Source organism: Homarus americanus, unplaced genomic scaffold (genome assembly GCF_018991925.1).
Source record: "Homarus americanus isolate GMGI-L3 unplaced genomic scaffold, GMGI_Hamer_2.0 scaffold24523, whole genome shotgun sequence".
Taxonomy (NCBI): Eukaryota; Metazoa; Arthropoda; class Malacostraca; order Decapoda; family Nephropidae; genus Homarus; species Homarus americanus.
The window spans coordinates 5,528,040-5,554,282 of NW_024744357.1; the positions used below are offsets into that span (position 1 = coordinate 5,528,040).

Below are 26,243 nucleotides of genomic sequence, written 5' to 3' on the forward strand. Positions count from 1 at the left end.
TATGTGTCACAGTGTGTTCTTATGAGTCACAGACAGTGTGTTATTATGTGTCACAGACAGTGTGTTATTATGTGTCACAGTGTGTTATTATGTGTCATAAACTAAATAATTCTCAAGTCAGCGTCACCCATATTGGATGCAGTTTATCATTAACAGTAGATGGGTTCTGGTGAATTGTAATTTCACTAAAATTTTTCCTTCAAACTTTGGGGAAATATTACGTGATTTAACAACTATAAACAATAACTTGGGACCTTAGCTGTTACAACATGGTGATGGCGACAAGTTTTACAGTTTGTATGATATAGTTTTGGATGAAAATAAAGACTGCCTCTACCACCGCCACTGTATACCATTTCTCAACAACTTATGAGTGACCGACTACCAAAACACCTACAGTACACCGTGATGGCCACAAATGTTATAAAGATTTCATGGTGGAGTTTTCACCACCGACCACAAGTCAATCGATGAAATAAACAATAGCGGCTGCCGTCAATACTTTCCAATACTTAACATAATTCCAGACCGTCCAGCCAGTCATGAGCTCACCAGGTACACCACCCTGGCTACTGAGAACATCACTACCACTCTACAATGATCCTGGAATGTTAAGTGTAGGTGAAGCCGCCGCCGCCCTCCCAGTGTCAGTCCTGCCAGGGAGTGTGAGGTGGGCGGGTGGCCGCTGTCTCGCTCCTCACGTTCACATAAACACCAATTACTTCCTCTTCTTGTTTTGTTAGTCATTATTATGTCCGGTGATACTCTCTATTAGTGTTCCGACTCGTGTCCGGTGATAGCCTAGTGTTGTGTCCGGTGATACTCTCTATTAGTGTTCCGACTCGTGTCCGGTGATAGCCTAGTGTTGTGTCCGGTGATACTCTCTATTAGTGTTCCGACTCGTGTCCGGTGATAGCCTAGTGTTGTGTCCGGTGATACTCTCTATTAGTGTTCCGACTCGTGTCCGGTGATAGCCTAGTGTTGTGTCCGGTGATACTCTCTATTAGTGTTCCGACTCGTGTCCGGTGATAGCTAGTGTTGTGTCGGTGATACTCTCTATTAGTGTTCCGACTCGTGTCCGGTGATAGCCTAGTGTTGTGTCCGGTGATACTCTCTATTAGTGTTCCGACTCGTGTCCGGTGATAGCCTAGTGTTGTGTCCGGTGATACTCTCTATTAGTGTTCCGACTCGTGTCCGGTGATAGCCTAGTGTTGTGTCCGGTGATACTCTCTATTAGTGTTCCGACTCGTGTCCGGTGATAGCCTAGTGTTGTGTCCGGTGATACTCTCTATTAGTGTTCCGACTCGTGTCCGGTGATAGCCTAGTGTTGTGTCCGGTGATACTCTCTATTAGTGTTGTGTCCAGTGATAGTCGAATGTTTCCGGCGATACTTGTGACTCATGTTGTGTCCGGTAATATTTGGTGTTATGATCAAAACATATCAAACATAATATCTACGAGAACAGTTAAGCGGACTGTACTTATTTTTAACAACATGTGTGTGGCAGTGGACCCGTGTGTCAAGATAATGGTGCCCAGCGTTGAGGACCTTCCCTGGTTGTGTTGTGATCATAAGTGTGACAAAACCTAAGTTAACCTAAATTCCTTTAACCTAACTTTGCCTAATTTAATCTAATTTAGCCAAACTTACTGTAACTTAATCCAACCGAACTTATGACTAACCTAACCTAATATAACATAACCTAGCTTAAACCTAACCTAACCCAACCACAACCTAACTTATTATAAATCTAACTTAACTTAATGAAACTAACCTAGTTTAACCCAATCCAATCCAGCCTAACCTCACTTTAATCAGGATAAGCTAATCCAACCTAACCTAATCCAACCTAACCTAACCCAATCTATTAGTCCAAAATAACCTAACTCAATCTAATTTTAAATTGGTCAATTCAAGTTCATCCTAACAAGCCAGTCCAACTTTACATAACCTCATCGTAACCAACCCATTTTGATTTAGGTTCGGTTAAGTTAGGTTCGGTTAAGTTAGGTTCGGTTAAGTTAGATTAGGTTAGGTTCGGTTAAGTTAGGTTATGTTAGGTTAAGTGAGCTTATCTTAACCTAAACTGATTCGGTGATTCTGGCCTCATTCTATTGTTTATCCCCCAATTTAGTTAATCTTAAGCATCTCTAGTTATTTGAACCTTAACCAAACAAATTTAACCTAACTTATTCTAGCTCATCCAAAACTAACCCAATTTAAGTTAACCTAACCTTATCTATTTTATTTTAACACAACCTAACCTATCCTACCTTAACTTAACTTAACCTAACTCACTCCAGCCTAACTTAACTTAACCTAGCTCACTCCAGCCTAACCTAACCTAGCTCACTCCAGACTAACTTACCTAACTCACTCCAGCCTAACCTAACCTAACGTATTCCAGTATAACCAAACTTAACAACATCGAGGACATGCAAGCAAGAGTGAACACTGGTGAGAGTTGAGTGTGTGAGAGTAGACAGGTCACATGTTACCCGTCTACCAATACGAGTCAAGGGACGAGGCTTCTACCACAGCTTGTCGACCGAGTGACCCACCTCTTTTACCCCCCAAGAGGTAAGTACAGTATAGTATAACACTTTAATGCTACATATTATTATCCCTAAGTGACACAAACTGATTTCTGACAGGAGTTTATAAATATGTATGACCAGTCTTATTCTGATTTATAACCTTACCTAACCGAACCTAATTTAACCTAATCTAACCTAACATAACTTTATTTAAATGCTAACTTTACCTCACTAACCTAACAATACATAATCAATGCTCAAGGTAATATGAGAGAGAGAGATAAACAAGTGAGGCGGTACGAGGATATCACGACAATGGTCAGTCAGGAAGTGGAAGGAATTTTGGGAGGTAATTTTGAGTGCGTGTCAAAGACGTGATTAACGAAAGAATTATATTATAGATTAACATACCACAGACAAGGGCCATGGTGTGTTAGTCTCATTATACGCACGTTACATTTGGTTACGTTAATTTACGTCAGGTTAAATTAGATTGGGCTCTGGTTTAGATTAAGAGACGTTTATTTAGGTCAGTTTAAATTATGTTTGTTGATAAGGTTATATAAAATTAAAGTTAGGATAACTAAAGTTGGGTTTGGTTAGGTTAGGTTCTTGGGATACCTTAAGTTATCTAAGATTTGGATTAATTTAACATAGTAGGTTTGTCAGATGAGAGAAGGTTATATTAAGTTTAGTTATATTAGGTAACTTGGACTGATTAAGCTGGGAAAAGTCAGGTTAAATTAGGTTAGATTAACTGTACCCTCCCTCACCAGCCACCTAACTGTACCCTCCCTCACCAGCCACCTAACTGTACCCTCCCTCACCAGCCACCTAACTGTACCCTCCCTCACCAGCCACCCTAACTGTACCCTCCCTCACCAGCCACCTAACTGTACCCTCCCTCACCAGCCACCCCTAACTGTGCCTCCCTCACCCAGCCACCTAACTGTACCCTCCTCACCAGCCCACCTAACTGTACCCTCCCTCACCAGCCACCCCCTAACTGTGCCCTCCCTCACCCAGCCCACCCCTAACTGTACCCTCCCTCACCAGCCACCCCCTAACTTCCATGCACCCTCCCTCACCAGCCACCCCTGCTGTGCCTCCCTCACCCAGCCACCCCTAACTGTGCCCTCCTCTTAGCCACCCCTAACTGTACCCTCCCTCACCAGCCACCCCTAACTGTGCCCTCCCTCACCAGCCACCCCCTAACTGTACCCTCCCCTCACCAGCCACCCCTAACTGCACCCTCCCCTCACCAGCCACCCTAACTGTACCCTCCCTCACCAGCCACCTAACTGTACCCTCCTCACCAGCCACCCTAACTGTACCCTCCCTCACCAGCCACCTAACTGTACCCTCCCTCACCAGCCACCTAACTGTACCCTCCCTCACCAGCCACCCAGCCACCCTAACTGTACCCTCCCTCACCAGCCACCTAACTGTACCCTCCCTCACCAGTCTATTATTATCAAGATTGGTCATGGCTGCTTGTAGATCAATATGACTTTATCGCCTAAAACACGAACCTTCCCACACCATCACCCCAGTCATCACCCCAACCATCACCCCAACCATCACTACAGCCATCACCCCAGTCATCATCACCCCAGCCATCACCCCAGTCATCACCCCAACCATCACCACAGCCATCACCCCAGTCATCACCCCAACCATCACCACAGCCATCACCCCAACCATCACTACAGCCATCACCCCAGTCATCACCCCAACCATCACCACAGCCATCACCCCAGTCATCACCCCAACCATCACCCCAACCATCACTACAGTCATCACCACAGCCATCTTCCCAGTCATCACCACAGTCATCACCTTACCCCATTTCATTTAATACAATATACCAGAGAGAGACCTTAACCTAACCTAACCCATTGTGAAGGGGGAGTTAACACGACTCTCTCTCAGGCTGAAATATTCTAGGTAACATGACTGTTTTAACAACACAACATCCTTCACCACCGAGGGTCAAGACGTAACTGGCGCTGCTCAGGCAGTGGCCAGGGCAATTGTTGCCCCAACTCCCTCCCCTAAACCTCTCCTCTCCACCGGAAGATTAGCAAGTTCTCGCCAGAAGTTACAATTTCATTTAGGGAAGGAATGGAACCAGTGTTAAACAGTGAAAACAACGTAACAGCTGAGAGTCATACCCAAGTTAACCTTCACACAGTGAGGTCCCAGGTACCCAGTGAGACTCAACAACAAGCAGCGATGCGTTAAACCGTCCACGATAGGGAGGCCTGGGACCACACCTCACTGTACACCACCTAGTGAATGAGTTGCTACAGCATCATGTGAGGTTCCTCATAATACCATCTGTGAGGGAACTACTACACCACGTGTTTGCTGTTCAACACCTTAGCGCATGTGACCTACGTGACCTCCACTGTAAACATTAATCTGTATGTTCACTGTGTGTTCCTTATCCTTTCTCTAATGAAAACTTTTGTTAACCCCCCCCCGCCCCATGTCTTTGTCTGTAATAAGTCATTTTGTCTAATGTATAGTTTCAGTCTTCGGGCTGCCGAACTTTTTCAATAAACCGTTAATTATTATTATTATTATTATTATTATTATTATTATTATTATTATTATTATTATTATTATTACACACACACAACAGCTGGACACGGGTAGATACACATTGTTCCAGCCATCCTAATAATAAGTTAGGCTACGCACGTATAAACAATATAATTACTGCAGTGCCGTTCTCCTATGATTGGAATATCTCAAATAATTCACCGTAACGTATCGTAATTGTTTCTTCTTTGTTAACGAAATACAACAATGCCGTAGTGAGAGTTATGAGTTAAAACAAGGTCTCTCTTCTAGCTCTCAGAAGGAAGGAGATGGAGGGAGAGACGAAATGAAAGAAGGGAGAGATAGAGGAAGGGAGGGAAGGAAGGAAAGAAAGAAGGAAGGGAAGAGTGAGATGGAAGAAAGGAAGAGGGAGAGAAGGAAGGGAAGGGAGGGAAGAAAACGAAGGAAGGAAGGGAAGGGAGGGAAGAAAACGAAGGAAGGGGGGGCGACTGGGAGGGAAGAGAAGGAACGAAGGAAGGGTGGGGGAGGGTGGGAGTGCGTGTCGTGAGGTAAACAAACAGTTGTATTATCATCACTCAGGGTCACCAACCAAGAACCTTGACTAACAAGATCAGACAAGTTCACCATTCATCATCACCTCACTTACCATGTGTGTGTGTGTATATACTGTGTGTGTGTGTGTGTGTTCGTGTAAGTAATCGTTCTGCGTTTCTGTAATTTCCAGTGTTGATTTAAAGTGTAATTTTGTCATCACGCAACTCGGGGGCGGTCGTGTGCGTGGTTGTCTCTCTCTGACACACACACACACACTTTCCCTCTACAGTTATTATTGATCGAGTATGATATATTGTACATTAACTCTCTCTCTCTCTCTCTCTCTCTCTCTCTCTCTCTCATGGCTCCCCCTTCCCCCATCTCAATTATTCATGTTTATCGTATTTTAATCTAGATATTGTCAGTGAAGCCACCAACTACTCTAACAGTCATATAAATCTATCTATTTATATAACTCTGTCGTCAGTCATATAAAGTGTAGTAGGAATTTTAAAGCAAACCTTTGAGAATCACTGATAACTGTCTCTATGATTATTATTATTATTGTTATTATTATTATTATTATTGGTGTTATCATTGTTATTATTATTATTACTTCTACTAAAGTCGTTATTGTTGGAGTTATATACAATGACCTTGAGAGGTGTGAATTTATAACGCACTTTAGACAATACTCGGCCTCATCCACTCATTACGTACTATAACTCATTACCAGACACACGAACACTGATAACAAGAGTGAACTTTATACTAGTCATTACCTAGGTCAGTATATTACAGGTAGTGAGCGTGAGTATACTGTACTGTGTTATACGCGCATACCACCACATTCAGGGCGTTTGGTGGTAGATCAACTGAAGAGTTACGATGGAAAAGTCTAGTGGTGTAAATTTTGTGTTCAGATTTTCACGCCAAAAATAATATAGCCTCGTGGGTAAAACTTTTCGCGCCAAAAAATAGTTTCGTGGGTAAGAAACTTTTCGCGCCATAAAATAGCCTAATCCTAATCCTTGTACTGTGCGACAGGTAATTTTATGAGCCCAATTTAATGCTGGAAACTTTTAGTGTCCAAATTCTCGTGAATCATTCCTCACGCCCAAATTCTGATTAATTAAATTCTCTCGCCAATGTTTCCATCTGCTAGGTTAGGTTAAGTTAGATTAGGTTAGGGTAAGTTAAATTACATTAGGTTAGGTTATGTGGTTACTTAGTGTGGAAGAAACACCAGTCGACGAATTAGTAGGCAGGGACCAATCAGCACACATTATTCCCCCATGCGAGTGGGTTTTTCCTAAACAGCAGGTGCTGGGCCAACGACGGGTGAATGGATGTCTGTAACATTGATCAGTCGTGTGTAGGGGGGAAGGGCAAGAAGGAAGGGAGAGAGATGAAAGAAAGGGAGAGCGAAGGGGGAACGGAAGGAGAGAAGGGGAAATAGAGAGAGAGAAGGGAGGGAGGGAAGGGAAGAAAGAAGGAAGGTGTAAGTACAGCCTTGGTGGGACGTGGTGCAGCACGCTGGGTGGATAACTTAAGGGTAAGTGGACCACGCGAGGTAATGGTCAGGTTAAATGGACGTCAGGGAGCAACAACTCAGGTTTAATGACCATAGAGGTACCTCCAAGGGGTAAATGTACCTTAAGGGGTACCTCCAAGGGGTAAATGTACCTTAAGGGGTACCTCCAAGGGGTAAATGTACCTTAAGGGGTACCTCCAAGGGGTAAATGTACCTTAAGGGGTACCTCCAAGGGGTAAATGTACCTTAAGGGGTACCTCCAAAAGGTAAATGTGTCTTAAGGGAGTGTAGGACAAAAACCCTCTAGGATAAAAGCCCCCTAGGACAAAAGTCCCCCAGGAGAAATAATAATTAAAAACAATATTTTTTTTTACAGTTTATGAACACTTCTCTAACCTAACCTAACCTCGTCTAGCCTAACTTAACCTAACCTAACCTAACCTTCGGGAATTCTGTTATAGTTATAAAGAAGTATACAAGGAATGTTTATTAAATCTGCAATGACGTATGTGTTTTGTCTACTGGGGTAATTACTCCCCTGACATTCAGTGACCTCACTGGGCCCTCGGGTCACCTCAGTAAATACAGAATGAACATGAAGGTAAAATACGTCGTCTTTTTTCTTTTCTATTTATTTAATAATGTTCTATTTCAAAATTGAAAGTTGTAATATTCTAATTATTTAAATTGTAATAATTTGATATTTAAATCTATATATTTTTAATATTTCTAGTGACCTTCTCTTTAACATAAAAACAGGGGGCTTTTGTCCGGGCCCCGTCTTAAGGGGTACCTCCAAGGGGTAAATGTACCTTAAGGGGTACCTCCAAGGGATAAATGTGTCTTAAGGGGTACCTCCAAGGGGTAAATGTGTCTTAAGGGGTACCTCCAAGGGGTAAATGTGTCTTAAGGGTATGATAACTATCACTTCTTGTGTAGTTCTGCACCAGATTGTAAGTTAGATTATGTAAACCTAACATTACTCAGTTTAGTGTTATACCTGGAGCTGGTGGGTGTCCGCCCCACTAAAGGTCACAACTTAAGGCTGAAGAACCCACAAGCTTAGAAAATTATCAGGGAAACTTTTTGGGGGGAGTAAAAGTTGTGAACTGTTGAAATAATCTGCCGGAGAGTGTTGTGACGGCACCGAGTGAGCATTCTAGACCAGACTAGACCAACACTGACGCAAGTACAGATACATTCTGGAGCCTGTATGCCAACAGGATGTAACAAAGAGCCGGTACTTGACAACAGTGTGTAACAGAGACGTGAACGACCGCCCAAGCGGCTAACAGGTCGATCAGTGGTGAAGAGGATAAATGGAAATGAAAAATGTTAGGTTAACGATGGTAATACAGTATAACACAGTTAACTCTGGGACACGGCAGAAACTTCCACGTTCTCTATAATGGTCCGCGAGCTGTCTCGTTTTCTGTGTTGGCTTGTAACAAATGAAGGAGTCTGGCTGTGAAACTCTGGTCTCTCAAGACGCACTTAAATCTCCGAGACCCCGAAGATACACTCAAATGTTAAATGTTCTTCGAGTGTCTTAAAAACTGTTAAATGAGTTATCAGACATTATTGTTCACATTACAAATTTTAACATAGTGATTAATGTCCATTAGACTGTAAGTAATTGAAGGTCACACACACACACACACACACACACACACACACACAACCTTTCAGAGAATTGTAAGAACAGAAAAATGTCACGGTGAATGTCAATAAGTGGACTCATCACCTTCACCACATCACTACCACCACACAACCTACCACACCACTACCACCACTCGACCTACCACACCACTACCACCACACGACCTACCACCCGCCACATCCACCACACGACCTACCACCCGCCACATCCACCACACGACCTACCACCACACGACCTATCACACACCACATCCATCACACAACCTACCACCCGCCACTACTACCACGCAACATCCACCACACGACCTACCACCCGCCACATGACCTACCACCCACCGCCACCCATCCATCACACGACCTACCACCCGCCACATGACCTACCACCCACCACCACCATCCATCACACGACCTACCACCCGCCACATGACCTACCACCCACCGCCACCCATCCATCACACGACCTACCACCCGCCACATGACCTACCACCCACCGCCACCCATCCATCACACGACCTACCACCCCACATGACCACCACCCCCATCCATCCACGACCACCACCCCACATGACCACCACCCACCCCACCACCACTACCTACCACCCGCCATAACCTACCACCCACCACCCATCCATCACACGACCCACCACCCACCACCACCCATCCACCACATGACCCACCACCCGCCACACCCCACCCACCGCCACCCATCCACCACATGACCTACCACCCACCGCCACCCATCCACCACATGACCTACCACCCACCGCCACCCATCCACCACATGACCTACCACCCACCGCCACCCATCCACCACATGACCCACCACCCGCCACATAACCTACCGCCACCCATCCATCCACACGACCTACCACCGCCACATCACACGACCTACCACCGCCACCTACCACCACCGCCACCCATCCATCACGACCTACCACCCGCCACATGACCTACACCACCCACCGCCACCCATCCATCACACGACCTACCACCCGCCACATACCTACCACCCACCGCCACCCATCCATCACACGACCTACCACCCGCCACATGACCTACCACCCACCGCCACCCATCCATCACACGACCCACCACCACATAGCCTACCACCCACCGCCACCCATCCATCACACGACCTACCACCCGCCACATGACCTACCACCCACTGCCACCATCCATCACACGACCTACCACCCGCCACATAGCCTACCACCCACCGCCACCCATCCATCACACGACCTACCACCCGCCACACGACCTACCACCCGCCACATGACCTACCACCCACCGCCACCCATCCATCACACGACCTACCACCCGCCACATGACCTACCACCCAGTACTATAACCACACCAACACCGCCTCCTCTAACCTCACAAATACTGTAGAGAAAAGATAACAGTAGTGTACCTGTGACGCCTCCCTGATCCACCTTACCTGCTACACTGATTTGTGGTGTTGGTGATACTACTACTACTACTACTGCATACTACAACTTTTTTTTAACGTGGCCTCCAGCCTCCCCCATTAGCCGCCGCCGACATTTTATTACCTTAAAATTAACTATCCTAATACATAAGTAGCTATCATAGCTGTGTTGAGTTAGTTGAGCCCCAGATCTATGCGGCATTCAGTGACTGTAGCCTCATAGTCAATATCTGCAGCAGTTGTCGGAGTTGGGGCAAAAGCTCTCGTTTCCCTGAGGCAGAGCAAAGCCGACCGAAGGAGAGAGAAAGACAGTCGACATCTCATCCAGGTTGTAACATAACTTCTAGGCTGCTGCTTCTGTTCGGAGATCACCCCCGCGAGTCTGGTGTAGAAACATCTTGCACTTGGTCCCATCCCACCAGAGGTTGTGAACACTAGAGGAGTGAAGCTGCCTTGATCAACGTTTGAATTCTCTCCCCATATGCCCTTCTCTTGTCGTTCTCGTTCCTCCCGTGTGCAGCATCGAGAGCTAGGTTACTGTGACATGCGGCCGTGGGATAAAAAATCCTGATGTCGAAGAAAGCTCGCTGTCCCCGCGTCCAGAATCCTCGAGCACTGACGTCAACACGGGCTTCATTAGATGTGTTGGAAGATCTCACCAAAGGAAGGAGGGTCGGTTCTACCATGACATCCCGGCAGATTTCCTTCAACACATTTGCTGTGAGGTCCCTTATTTCGTCATGCCTCATGCATATGAAGCCCCCTTTCTTGCACACCATGGCTGATCGACGTCATAGGAAGAGCCACACAAGCATTGGGAAGGCAAACCTTCTACTGGCCTACCGTACCTTAGAGCAATGGCATCAATTCAATTTCAATTTCAATTGTTTATTCCTTGATAGAGGAAGCGGGATCCTAGTGCTGTCACTAGGTACCCCTGTACAATGACACCAGAATCATCTGGCAAGTGTGAAAAGTATATACAGTATAAATATTATAAAGGGGCTTACTAAAGCCTAAGGAAGGAAGGATGTTCCTTTAACACATAATTAATATTATTTACAAAATATCTGGCCAGTATTGGGAGGATCATCGTGTCTCCGTCAGGGGGTCGTGGAGTGGTGGTCCAGCAGGCGTCACGGAAGCGTTGTGTGTGGGGCAATGGCATCTGTAAATTCTTGTTTATTAAGACTGAAACCATTTGCCCTTATCGGTAACGTAGTTAACCAGTTCGAGGCGCCCACCTCCTGCGCTAATGCTACTTTTTTTTTCAAATTTTCTGGTACCTGCAGGAACAGTTGCTGCAACTTATTATTTTGGCAGAGCTGTCGATCTGTCGTAATGGACCTACGAATCTTATTTACTTCACTGGTATCCACCTCCCCTGTTGCATTCTGGGCTATTATGTGGTCCGTGAGGGCTATAATAATAATAATAATAATAATAATAATAATAATAATAATAATAATATTAATAATAATCCATACAATATCACAGTGAGAGTGTGTGTTCTTGACAATAAATAAATCACTTTTAGTCTTTAAGCAACTCTAAGAACTTGAATGTTCCCACTACCACTGTACCATTACTGTACCACCACTGTACCATCACTATACCATTACTATACCATTACTGTACCATTACTGTACCATTACTGTACCACCATTACCATTAATGTACCACCACTGCACCATTAGGCTACTGTAGCATCATTGTACCACCACTGTACCATTACTGTAGCATCATTGTACCACCACTGTATCACCACTGTACCATCACTGTACCATGAGGCGGAATTAAAGGTCTCACATATACGCGAGAGCAAGAACCGATTAAACAAGAGAACAGCCTGACCTTGTAATTAATGGTGACTGGCGGATGTACTGTGTGGTGAGTGTGAGGTGGTGTGATGACTGTGACGTAGTATGATGACTGTGTGTGATGATTGTGAAGTGTGATGACTGGTGAGTGTGTGTGTGGTGTGTGTGAGGTAGTATGATGATTGTGGTGACTGAGGTAGTGATGACTGTATGTGATGACTGAGGTAACGTCATGAGTGTGGTGACTGTGAGGTAGTGTGATGACTGTATGTGGTAACTGTGATGTGGTATGATAATTATGGTGATTTTGAAGTAGTGTGATGACTGTGTGTGGTGACTGTGATTGTTTGTGGGTGTGTGTCGCGTGTCCACAACACAGAGACCTCCACACGCACACCAGCACCGATTACTACCTTCACCATTACCTGTCACACACACAGTACCGGTAACAGAGAGAAAACGGAAACGCATATAACAGGGGGAAAAACTTGGAAACCTAACCTAACCTAACATAATTATACATAACCTATCTAACTCAACCCAATTTAACCTAACCAAACCTAGTCTAATTTAATCTAACGGATGTTAAGTGGATGAACGTTAATGGATACATGTTAAGTGGATGGAGGTTAACTGGATACATGTTAAGTGGATGAACATTAACTGGATACATGTTAAGTGGATGAATGTTAACTGGATACATGTTAAGTGGATGAATGTTAACTGGATGGAGGCTAAGCGGACAAATACAAATTACCGGTGTGTGAGGTAATTAATGTTTTATGCCACACTCTTAATACAACTTAAACAAGAGTACAATATCTTTACCTTATTTCACACGATGATTAAACACCCTGATGTTTAATTGGGGTTAGGTTAGGTTTGGTTTGGTTAAGATAAGTTAGGCTTGGTTAAGATGGTTTAGGTTAAGTTAGGTTTGGTTTGGTTTAGTTAGGTTTAGTTGGGTTAGCATTTAGGTGTTTAATCAATAGGTGATATAAATTGAGTGTTAATCATCATGAGATCCGAAATAAATGAGCATCTGCACACTTACCTTTGTTCTCACAAGTGGACTGTAAAAGTAATTGAAGTTCTTACAGCGGGCGTAAAGTTATACTGGATTATTTCACATGTTGCCACTGCATCATCTCGGGAATTCTATAGTTGCAATCAGTATTTTTTTTACAATTCTAAGACATTTTTCTTCAATGGAATTTCTGGCGCAAATTACGTTTAAGCGAGATATTTAACATTTTATTACGTATGTTCGTCCGTGGCAGTACACACCCAGAACATCGTGTGGAGCCCCTGGGTTAGGTTAGGATTTTGTTTTTCCCGATTGTTTTCGATGTGTTTTGAACACTTTTTACCTTGATTTTTATAGCACATATCTAGACTCTGAGATGGAAGAAGGGGGGGGGTGGGGTCTTATCTCAGAAACTATTTATTTGTGCCAGAAATGAAGATCAAATTCGTTCATAACACATCAAAAACCATCGGAAAAACATAGTTTCAACTTCAATTTCGTATAATTAAATTTTCCCAAGTTATTAAGGTCTCAAATGGGCGAGGCTACTGGTCAAAATTACAGTATTTATGATGGCATACTACTCAAGTTAGTCTAGTGGTTAAGATAGTTTGGTTAGGTTAGACTCCAACCTAATTGAATAATTAAAACCTATTTTTTTGTAAAGTTAGGTTTGGTTTGGTTCGTGTCATAGCCCATAGGCTGCGGAGCCACTCAGTTCTCAGGAGTATTTACGTCGGGCCTGAAGATTCCTATGCGGGTATTACTCCTATTTTTGAAAGTTTCTTCTCGTTTTGGGAATTGTATATTATATCTGCTTACGTTCATCAAGAGTGCTCAGGGAGTATGTTAGTGAAGAGTTTGTTTACTTGTATATTGTATTAAGAATGAAGCACTGACATAAACATGAACAGACAAGTCACGTAAATTCCTCTATTGGATATGTCACTAATAAGAAAAATTACCTTCATTTTGGTGCATAAAGTTGTGGTGAGGTGTTGTGACCTGAAGGTCATGACCCCGGGATGGTTGATAGGTCAGCCATTGTTGTTGTCATGTTGGCAAGAAATTGCCTGAATGCTGTACAAGAGAAATGCTCTCACCTCAAGGTGGACGAGCATGGTGGAGTATTTTCACATAATACTGATGGTGTTGGCGAGTGATGTTTTCTTAAGGTGGCGGTACACTGGCAAACACGGTCCACGGTCCACCAGCCAAACCAAGACGTTTGGCGTCACTAGATCTGTGAGATGTGTTGGCACCAGGGGCGGGCTCCCACAAAGCAAAACCTTGAATTCCCCAAACTAACGTTAAAATTGCCAGAGAATGAATAATATTTATCTAAACAAAAATATCTTAATTTCATTATTAGCATGCATTATATTAGGGTTTTGTTTTATAAACTTTTATGCATAAAAGCTCTCCCTCTCTCTCTCTGATACGCGCGCTAGTAGGCAGTAAACTAGTAAATTACTTGTAATGGAGAACTGTACTGTTATTAGAAAAAAATGGCTCAAATGACGTCTTAAACCTTCATTATGAAAAATAAATTGTTTTGTAATAAGAATTAATTCACTAACCACTGTTAAACTTCATGGAATTGAAGTCTTTGGAATAATAAGCAAAGGTCTTTTCATAATAGTAATCATATTTCCCGCAATTTCCCCCAAAATTTCAATTTTTATTTGAAATTATATGAAGTTCATTTAAGCACTAATCCGGCCAGCAAAGATCCACGCCAAAGACTATAATCCACGCCAAACCGTTGTCCATTTCTCGCAACAGCAGGAATCCTGTTGCTTGCTCGGCCGTCAGGCCAGCGGCCAGGAAAACGGGAAGTGTTTGGAGGAAAGTGCCCAATGCAGTGTGCCGCCGTCCTTAATGAGCCGCGTTGATTAATGACCATCATGTTTGCACTCACAGGAGCGCCGTGTGGACCAGCATGGCTGACCGTCAACACGACAGGACAGACGACCGACGGGAGGATCATCCCAAACAGCTGGTGAAGACGGGAGGAGATACAGTGATGGTGTTGACGGAGGAGAGGTGGCTCTTACGAAGGTCTGCGTCGTCTCTGCCGGCTTGTCTTACTAACGGAGGAGAAAGAGCGCCCCAGGGGAGAGACAGGGCCAGGAGGAACAGTGCCAATATACTGAAGGTGGACAAAAGTTACTTGGACAGTAAGAGAAGACAGTTTATAAGACAGACACTGCCGTTCCCAGGTCGCGCGCCGCCGCCACCCAGAGATGCCGCAAAATCGAAGGTTGATAGCGGTAGGGTAGCTGCGGCCAGCGTCAGTGCCGCTGTGAGTGCCGCTGACTTAGCTTCTTCCCGGGCCACCGCTGCCTCCGTCGCCGTCGCCAGTACCGGTGGCAACAAACACGACAGTAGATCCACCAAGTACAGCAGAAGTGTGACAAATCTGGCGTCTGTGTTGAGGCGGCCAGACAATACCAGGACCCAGCACAAACATCGTCACCGTCACCACTCTGAGAAGAGTCATAAGTACATCGCTACTACAACCACAGGGGCACTCACCCGCCCGCCCCTGCACGGTGGTGGCGGTGCCCTCCCTGACACCCACGCACGGCCACTGTGGCGGCCCATGCCCCAGCCGCCACCGCCACCCCCGCCAGATCCCGTCAAACCCAAAAGTATGGCCACCCACGGCTGTAGCTCGTGCTGTGCCGCTCTCAACACTGCTCCCTACTCCTCCCTCCTCCTGTTGCCATTACACCTTCTGCTACTCATCGTCCTCATCTCCTATTTGATTTTCGGCGCCTTCATCTTCTCCAAGGTGAGTCTATGTCTACAGGGTGTCTCCATGTCTCCAAGGTGAGTTTCTACGTTTCTAAGGCGTGCATGTTTCCAAGATGAGTCTTCACGTCTCCAAAGCGAGTCTCCTGTGTGTATGCCAACTTTCAACACCTGAACTTAAACATGTACAAAAACGTTTTTTATTTACGAATGGCCACCCATTAGAGGTGGCCATGCCGAGGGAAGGTGACCAGTGTCCGATCCCTCCATTGTTCTTGATAATTTTGTCAAAGGCTATTGTGAAGCCCATTACTGTTGATTCCACAGCTTGAAATGACAGATCGTTCCATATATCTACCTCCATTGTTTGAGCTGGTAGACTGTTCCATAGGTCTACCAGCTTCTGTGTGAATAAATATTTCCTTGTGTTCGTTCTGCATGATCCACGTGTTAGTCATACCATGCGCTTTGTTAACTAAACAAACACACAAGATAACTGTCATATTCATCAAGATAACTTGTGTTCTCCAAGATACTGAAACTGGTTTTCTTTTTACGGATAAGAGGCAAAACGAGTGAAAAGGACGAGTAAGAGAAAGAATGTGAAAGCAGAAGTGAGAGAATGAGAGAGACAACGTGAAAGAAAGAAAAAGTCTGAGAAAGAGAACGAAAAAGTGAGAGAAAGGGAAATAGGTAAAATGCAGAGAAATAATAACTGGTACGTTTGAAATATTATTATCATTATTATTCAGTCTATTTATATATAATTATATTTGCTGACAATGTGTCATGTCAGGTGGTAACATCCTAACACTAGCTACATAAAACATGCCTGCATTGCTGTCGTGCGTGTGTTATGGCTGACTAAGACGCCCCCTGATGTAGTCTAGGAGGTTGTCAGGTATGTGTGTAGGTGTGTGGGTTAGGTCGTCTTTATACCAAACCTCCCACGTGTTGTATCGACAGGTTCTAGTCCTTCCATTCATCCACCATTCTGTCTTCCCGTGCCTCTCCGACCTTATTTTACCCAATAAGACATACAATGATCACGCTAATGTCAGATTATATTTACTGTATGTGGTTAAGTCGGAAAGAAAATTATGTTAAGGAGACTATAGCCTTTATTAAAGGCAGGATATATTATAATAAATGGATGACCAAGTGTATTTTAAAAGAAAAGTCATCAAAATATTTCACTTACAAATATGTTAATATGTAATATGTATACAGTATATATGTAAATTGTAAAATTTATAAATAAAAAAAATAATAATGTTATGAGGAAGAATAAACAGTCTTGTGTCAAAAAATAATAATAAGACCTCTACCATTATTGGAACACCCGAGGATTAACCTCCAGCTTATTTCACCTTAAGATGAATCACCTAAACATTAACCTAGTCTAACCTAACCGAACATTGACCTAACCTAACACTTACTTAACACCCATTTAGCAAAACATATTTTCTTATCATCGACTAAAATTTAACCGTCTAATTTTAAGGAGTAGGTGTTGTAGTTAGGTATTTTATTCTCGCTAACGCCAAAAGATTTTATTCACCTGAGTGAGAGAAGCCCCTACCATCACCGTGTTAAAACTTATCTCTATGAAAGACGTTCACCTTGTCACTGAAACAGTTCGAAACGCGGGAGTTTACTTTTGGCATTCTAACAGCAAGTAATTACAGCTATGTCACGCAGCCTTTGTAATCCAAGAAGGATAAAAACAAAGATGACTGGGTTTGGTCCACAAATCACAATGCATTGCGGTAAAGAAACCATGACTTAGTTAAGTCAGTTCAGCGTTACTGTATGTAGACATTTCAGGTATACAATGTTTACTAAAAGTGCAGGTATACAAACAATGTGTATTAAAGGTTCAGGTAAACAGTGCGGGTATACAAACAATGGTAAACCTCACCATCAGTTGCTTATATCCAGCACTGTAGAGTCCTCTAGTCCTTTACTTAGTCAAGGGACTAGGCGGTATAAACTTCTGGGGGGGGAACTACTCGGTCAAATGTACAGTTGCCAGCAAAAGTTCTCCCACAGCTCTCTGTAGCAGGGCTGTAGGAGGACTTTTGCTGGCAACTGTACCTACATACCTGGAGCTGGCGGACGCTCGCCCCACAAGGGGTCACAGCTCAAGGTTGAAAAAGCCACAAGTCCAGAAAACTTTGAGGGCAAACTGTTTCGGAGTGAGAGTTGTGAACTCTTGGAACAATCTGCCAGAGAGTGTTGTGACGGCACCGAGTGTGAGCTGTTTCAAGACAAGACTTGACCAACACTGGAGCAGGTTCAGGTACATTCAGGAGCCGGTGCAGCCCAGTACTTACCAACAGTGAGTGACAGAGACGTGACCGATCACCCGGGCGGCTAACGAGCTGATCAGTGGTGAAGAGGATAAAAGTAAAGCTACAAAATTATGCTCATAAGCAACCTCCCTCCCTAACCTGACCTGACCTGACCTGACCATCCGCTCAGATATCTTTGGTGCACGTTTCATTGTTATAGTCAGTCGTTCGTCAACAAACTTTTCTTTCCAAGTCTTGCTGGAGTGAATCATCTCTTGTGAACTGTGGTGCCGTTTGTGTGTGTGTGTGTGTTTGTGTCGACGTGTGTGTGTGTCGACGTATGTGTGTTGTGTGTTTTTTATCTGTGTGTGCGTGCATCAAGTCTGGGATCAATACTAACTTTAGTTTATTGTGTGTATACTGACCTAACCTGACCCATCTTACTGCCTCACACACACACGTCACACAAAAAATCGGCTTATGTATATTTAAGTTAACGTGATACAGATAGGTTTACTATATTACACATACGCAACCGTAGGTACAGTATATTGTGATACAGGAGTATAAGTGATGTAGGGGTTGTAATAATGGTGACAGTATTAAGGATTGTGGTGATAGAAATAGTATTTGTGGTGGTGGTACAGTAGTGGTGACGATAGTAGTAGTGTTGATGGTGGCAGGATAAACAGAACATTGTTACTTAATCAGTAATTGGTCTAATGCATTGATATTGTGGACGATGTTCATTCTTACTGACTTAGGACAGTTTACCGTATGTGTGTGTGTGTGTGTGTGTGTGTTAACTGTTTTTTATCATGGTGTGTGTTAGACTGGTTTTGGTGGTGATAGGAGTGACTTATAGAGTGAATTAATAATAAGACCACAACACCTCCACCTGTGTGGGTTGGGGGGGTTGAAGGGTGAGAGAGAAGAGGAGGGAGGGGTGAGACATGATCGACCCGAGGTACCTCAGGAAGGAAGGTAGAAATTTAGAATCGCCCAGGTGACTGACCCACCACCACGTTCATCAACCCACCACCACTTGATTAACCCACCACCTTCTTGATCAACCCACCACCACGTTGATTAACCCACCACCACGTTGATCAACCCACCACCATCACGTTAATCAACCCACCACCTTGATCAACCCACCACCACGTTGATCAACTCACCAACACGTTGATTAACCCACCACCTTCTTGATCAACTCACCACCACATTGATCAACCCACCACCACGATCAACCCACCACCTTTTTGATCAAATCACCACCACGTTGATCAACCCTCCACTACGTTGATCAACCCACCACCTTCTTGATCAAACCACCACCATGTTGATCAACCCACCACCTTCTTGATCAAACCACCACTACGTTGATCAATCCACCACCACGTTGATTAACTAACCAACACGTTGATCAGCCCACCATCTTGATCAACCCACCACCACGTTGATTAACTAACCACCACGTTGATCAGCCCACCACCTTGATCAACCCACCACCATTGCATTGATCATCCCACCACAAGCTGCACTAAATCCTTTTATTATTTCCTCTCAACTTTTGGACAGACACATTAGCCCTGATTGAAGTTTTATCATTCAGTACCGTAGTCTTTCTTGTAAGTCATTTGTAGTCTCTTGCATAAGTTAGAGAGTTGTAGAGTAAAATATAAGTGTACAGTACTTGTAGGCACAGAAATATTAAGGCTTTTAAAACTTACTGAAGTCTTGTTAAGTTCTTCTTGTGAGTTATATTTCTATTTATTAGTCTGCTGGCAGGCTTATTTTAGTGTTATGCTTCAGGCTTGTGGGAAAACATTGGTTCTCCTACCCAACCATGTTACCTAAGCTAAGTAAAGTAGTGTAACCTAACCCAAGCCAAACTAAATTTAATCTAAGTACAGTGTAGTATACCTAAGCTAACTTTACCTTAGCTAACCTAACTTAACTTTCCCCAAGTTAACACCACCTGTTACTGCTACAGCTGGAGGGGCCAGAAGGATTCAGTGACCCGGCAGTACTGGTGAGCCGCAACACTGTCACTCTCCCAGGGACACCGAGGGACCCTGAGATGGCCGCCGCCCGGGAGGAGTTGGTGGACCGTCTCCTCAACACCTCCCTCGACCTTATCCTTGATAGGAGCCAGGAGGTGGTCATTGCTGCCATATTCACCTCCTCCAGGATGCAGAATGCTCTCAGGGCCTTCCAGGTGAGCCTTTGGTGGTGTACACTCTCCAGGGTGTCCAGAACCTTCCAGCTTTACCATCCAGGTGATATAGACTCCAAGGTTACAGATACGGTACTGTATATTTACAGTGTTCAAGGTGTACTTATAGGATTCGAGGTATATTCACAATGTTGTAAGTTTGTTTATATGAGTAAGTGTCCAGACTATAAGGCTATAGGTGTAATCATAAGACTATACAGTACAACATTGTATATGAGGCACCTGTCATTCACAATGGATACGAGTAACATTTACAGGACAACACCCATTTACAACAATGTAGATGTAATTGTCAATTTGTAGAAATACTTAAAGGGAAGGAGTAGATTTTTAAAGTGGTTTTGACATCTGCTGTGCTGTACCATCTCAATTAATTGGTGTGAAGGATAGTGTTATTTATGATCAATAATAGGAATACTTACATGGCAAGAACTGCTTGCTAGAATATATGTTTAAAGACAAGTTTGCAAGGCTACAAATCTTTACTTTATCCTCTTGTCACCTGACTATCAGGTCTGTCTAGTTAATTATTTGTCAGTGATGTATATTCTCATAACAGCAAGCTGGGGGTAGACATCTGCCCTCTGATGGGGAGTTGGACCGTCTAAGTCGCTCTGTGACAATTGAGTGGCAGCAGCAGCTACACAACATTACTGCCCGCTACCACACACTGGTCACACGTCACGCTCATGGCTTCAAGGTGAGAGTAAAAAGTTGTGAGGTGTCCATACAGGCAGACCAGAGACTCTGTGTGTTGGTCCAGTACTGTACAATGCAGTATAATGTTGCCTGTTTAGGAACTGAGGTCATGGAGATTAGTTATAATAATAATTATTATTGATATTTAGTCAATTTGACCAAAAGCAGCTAAACAAAGCCAAGAAAGGCTTGTTTCCAATAGAGTCCTTATGCCAGTAGCATCTGGTGTTCTTAAGGCCAGGTGGTCACCCATCCAAGTACTAACCAGACTCAACGTTGGTTAACTTTGCTGATCAGACAAGAAGCAGTGTTTTCAACATGCCACACCTGAGTCCTATAACATCTTATTGTTGAATATGTTCCTTATACAGTACAGAACTGTATTTCTAAATCACTTCACGTCTGTGATGAATACCTGTAAATTTAGCATCATCATCATTATCCTGTGTCAGTCTTCTGTTAGATATAGGCTTCCCTCTATGCTTCCACAGTCAACAATCTTCAGTTTTCTCTGCTTAGTTTCTGAGTCTGTTAATATCTTTTGTAATCCATTTGAGGATAATTACAGTACTTTACACTACAATGATCCCAGCCAGCAGTGACCACCAAGGTGTGTGTCTGTTGTAGGTGGATGCTGGTGAGCGACAGCTAGTGTGGAGCAGCGAGGAGCCGCCCTCACCGTTGCCCTGGACAATGTGGCCATCACTGCTCCACGTCTTCTGTCTGGTTACAACCATCGGCAGCAGCGTACACGCCCAGAACCTCGGGGGGAGGATGTTTGCTTTCTACTACATGTTGCTGGGGATCTTCCTCTACCTGGCTGTAATAATGGTGTGGGCAGCACGGCTCAGCTCCACGTATTCGCTTATTGTCAAAAAGTGTACCAGGAAAAAGGTTTGTTTTCTACATATATATAAACATTTTATTTATTATTCTTACACATGTGTAGAAAACAATAAAGTGCTAAGACAGCACCTTAGGTTGAGTTATTAATTGGCAAGATAAGAGTACAATAGATATTTAAAGAATATATGCACCTTCATAGTGATGAATGTGAACATACAGTACCTATACTTACTATTGTACTGTCCATACACTGGTACAGTATTGAAATTTTTATCTTCTAATTCTCTTTACTTTCATATTGATGTGATGAGCCATTATGTTTCCACCCCAGGTTGACTCACAAGGAGGGAATACAAGAGCTTCTCCATACCACAGTATGCAGAGCCGCCCACCACCTGCCCCACACCCCTACACCCTACCCAGGCTTGTCACACTGGCCAGCATTCTTCTGGTGTGAGTTACTGTACCAGCTCTGCCTTCAATATGTGTTTGTTTCGCTCTTACCCTCCTTACCTAATCTAATTTGACTTCACATGATTTTCATTAATTTGGGTTAGAGAAAATCCAGAACATTGTATCTGAACATAAATTAATCTCATATAAATTAGTTATGGTGTTTAGGTTATGGAAGGTCCAGAACAAAACATCTTACCTGGCTTAGTCTTATATTATTTAGCTCAGATTACAGAAGATTCAGGCCATCATTTATTACCGTAAGAAAAACAATCTTAAGTGTTAGTATAAGTTAACGCAGTATTAGTTTGTTAATTACAGTGCTCCTCATCACCAGAATTATGCCTTATACAAAGCTGTTGAAAACTTTCATCCAGTATTTCAACTACTTGACTATGTGTAGTTAATAATGCTAATTCATTGTCTAATTACCATGTTAATACTGAATTTGATTTAATGGTAAATATATATTGGTGGTGTTATGTGTGAGTGTGTTTGGCAGGTACGTGCTGAGTGTGGGGGCTTACATGGTGGGGGGACAAGACTACTGGACTGGCGTCGAGAATGCTATTTTCGTCTTGTTCACAATCAGACCACCAATTCCTCTCCCTCAGGTCAGTTACAAATTACCTGTGGCAGGGACTTCTACTGCAGTACACATATACCTCACTCAGTGTCAGACATCCAATGTTAGTGTAGCGTTCACAAGCATAACATAGATAAAATTATAAAAATACTGAGCTGTAAGGGATACATTCCTGGCAGACATATCTATTTAAAATTTTGACACCAAAATATTGAGAACCTACTATAAATTAGATAATTGTAAATTAAAATAAATGTTTAGATATAAAATATACATGTATGACAGTAAGAGAACATTTACTGTACCTGAGTTGGTATAGTATACAGTACAGAGGTCAGCTGGGGTAGGGAGCAGTGGAGATACTGAGACAAAGCTTGTTGACTGTAGAGCTGTGTTCTCTGTTTGGATCACACTGACTGTAGAAGGCAGGGTAGGCCAAGCACTCTGGTGATGTCAGCAGCTCTTTCACCAGCTTCAAAACAACTACAGGTACTGTAATTTAACGTCTAGATTAATCAGTTTCCTTGTTTTTTCTCACCAGAGGCACAAATATCATTTGTTGGGCAATTTCTACTCATTTTACAGGATTTTGGTAAAGTTTTACTCTGCAAACAGATGAGATAAAGTAAAAGGGGCCATGATATATAGACTGTCGCTGGGAGGGGATGCAGTTGAGTAATTCAGTGGCTGTTTGACATTCTAAGTCCACTCATAGTAAACCACTGCTGTTGCATTTTTTTTTTCTGAAAAAATTTATATTTTTTCTCTAATTTATCAACAAAATTTAAGCAAGACAACATACTGTTACAGTATACTTGTAATCATATTTCTATTAATTCCTTCATCACAATGTTTCCAAGAAATATAGTGGAATTGATTCTCCCGATTCACTTTAAATTATGACTAGGAATTCCTTCCATGTGGAGCCCTCGCTGAAGGTCACCATTACCAGTAGTCCAGCCTACAATACAGTATACAATATTGACATTTCACTGAAACAGTCCAATATATAATGATGTGGAGCTAACATAAATTGTGAAACATCTTTTAACTATTTGATGTCTTGCTCCTGGAGGCTCACCTTTTTATTGTCCTCTGTAGCTGTACAGACCTTCCTTGACTGTCCAAATTTATGTGGACAAATGTAAAGTTTTTAGTCTAGGAGATGTAAACAGAGAAACCAGATACCAGATGAACAACGATGTTATAGAGAAATCTACAACGATGTTATAGAGAAATCCGAATGTGAGAAAGATTTAGGAGTAATGATAAATAGGAATCTTAAGCCAAGTAAACAATGTGTATTTGCTTGAAACAAAGCTAATAAAGTACTTGGGTTCATACAAAGGAGTGTTAGTTACAAGACTAGCGAGGTCATCTTAAAACTTTATCTTGCTCTTGTGAGACCTCACTTGGATTATGCAGTTCAGTTCTGGTCACCGTACTACAGAACGGATATGGAATTCATAGAAAGAATTCAGAGGAGAATGACGAGACTTATCCCAGGCATTAGGAACCTTGAGTACAGAGACAGGTTAAAGCATCTTAATTTGCACTCCCTCGAGAGACATAGAGTGAGGGGCGATATGATAGAGGTGTATAAATGGAAGTCAGGAATTAACAAAGGTACTCAAACTATCCAACCAGTAGCGAACTCGTAGTAATGATTTTAAAATTAGACAAATTTAGATTTAGGTGCGAAATAGGTAAACATTGGTTTGTAAATATAGTGGATGAATGGCACAAGTTACCAAACATCTTCATTAACTTGAAAATGCTGGATAGCTTCAAACATAGGTTGGATGGATATATGATCAATAGGGGCTGGGTGTAGACGGGACTGCCCAGTATGGGCCAAAAGGTCCGCTGCAGTTACCTCCATTCTTATGTACCATTGGTGTGCCATCAAATCTTACTTTATTCACTTACCTAAAACAACACATACACCTAACTGTACTACGTCCTCCTTCCTTGATTATTCCATCTGATTTAGTATGTGTAAATATGATACAAACTTCTAGTAAAATTTTAAAAGGTAACCAATTGTCAACCTCACTGCAGGAAGCGACCAAAGTGACGACCTTCATAGCATTTGTCATGATGGGCCACGTCTTGCTCACCCTGAGCCTCTACACCCTCAAGGTTGGTCTTATGTCCTCTAACAACACTAAGGTATTGTGGGAGGAATACTGCACTGTACTCTATGCTAAGTATTTTGCATGTTAACAGGATACTCTATTATATAAAGATAAAATTACAGAATATTGTTGTGCAGTAAGACAAGAAACTGCAAAGGTATGCATAAGCCTTGAAATAAACAGTATTGTACTGTACAGTAGTTAGAGCAGTTACTACTTCACTTGTGTGTGTTTCTCTCCACACAGGCAAAGTGTCAACATTGGTGGAGTTTATGGGGCAGGACGTCTTGATCAGTTTATGCTCAATAATATTATCATGTTGCAACAACATTGGTTGATGGATTCTAACATTATTTTACCTCAGAAGCCTCAATGGTACACTGGTATGTCCAATAAATTACTTTCTCAAAATGATGTCCTTTCTTTCCGTCAATAACCCTTTACCACCTCACAAAGGGAGCCCAGTACTGTACTGTACTTAACTCTGGAGAAAGAAACATCACCTTTCTAATTCTTCGTTTATTGTATGAAAAGTAACCACTTTTGAATCTATAACATTATAATAGTAATGATAGTTAAATAACCATACATCCCTTGATTTGATTTGAAGTAATTTACATTATATACACAACCGTATATACAGCATATGTACACGGTGATAACCAACAATACTTTACTAAGTAAACTCTGGGTGCTTTCTGCTACAACATAATTTCAACAACTCTAATACAACATTAGCTAAGTTGGCTTTGTTCACAACATTTTTTAAGGCCTAAATTCTAGAACTGCACTTACAGGATATAATATAACATGCTTTAAATCTGGTTAAACTTAGCTAGCCCCTGAAAGTCTAACAATTATACTTGTGCTTATCACCTTTCACTTTCAAGCCCATTCTTCACATATTTCTTTCAGGTGACTGAACACTAACTGGTATGTTTGTGGACACTGGACAGTAGCTTACAGTACATGTAAACCAGCATCATTTTTTATTACCCAAAGTGGTCATTATTCGCATCAAACTTTATTTAGATGAATGACAATTACTGTGCTGCTATTAATTGTCTATCTTTCCAATTTGATACAGACAGATAAACAATGAATAGCTTGTACAGAGCCCAA

The 26,243-nt window shown here is 42.8% G+C and overlaps 1 protein-coding gene across 1 annotated transcript; it reads left to right on the forward strand.

Moving 5' to 3' along the window:
* The first annotated feature begins 658 nt into the window (after positions 1-658).
* On the forward strand, positions 659-25,532 carry LOC121877704. Its single transcript, XM_042383532.1, has 10 exons — positions 659-738; positions 2,409-2,581; positions 15,033-15,906; positions 20,157-20,381; positions 20,959-21,099; positions 21,726-21,992; positions 22,276-22,397; positions 22,900-23,011; positions 25,045-25,125; positions 25,368-25,532. Exons 2-10 carry the CDS (start codon positions 2,493-2,495, stop codon positions 25,410-25,412), a joined length of 1,956 nt encoding a protein of 651 aa, XP_042239466.1. The 5' UTR covers positions 659-738; positions 2,409-2,492; the 3' UTR covers positions 25,413-25,532.
* Positions 25,533-26,243: the final 711 nt, after the last annotated feature.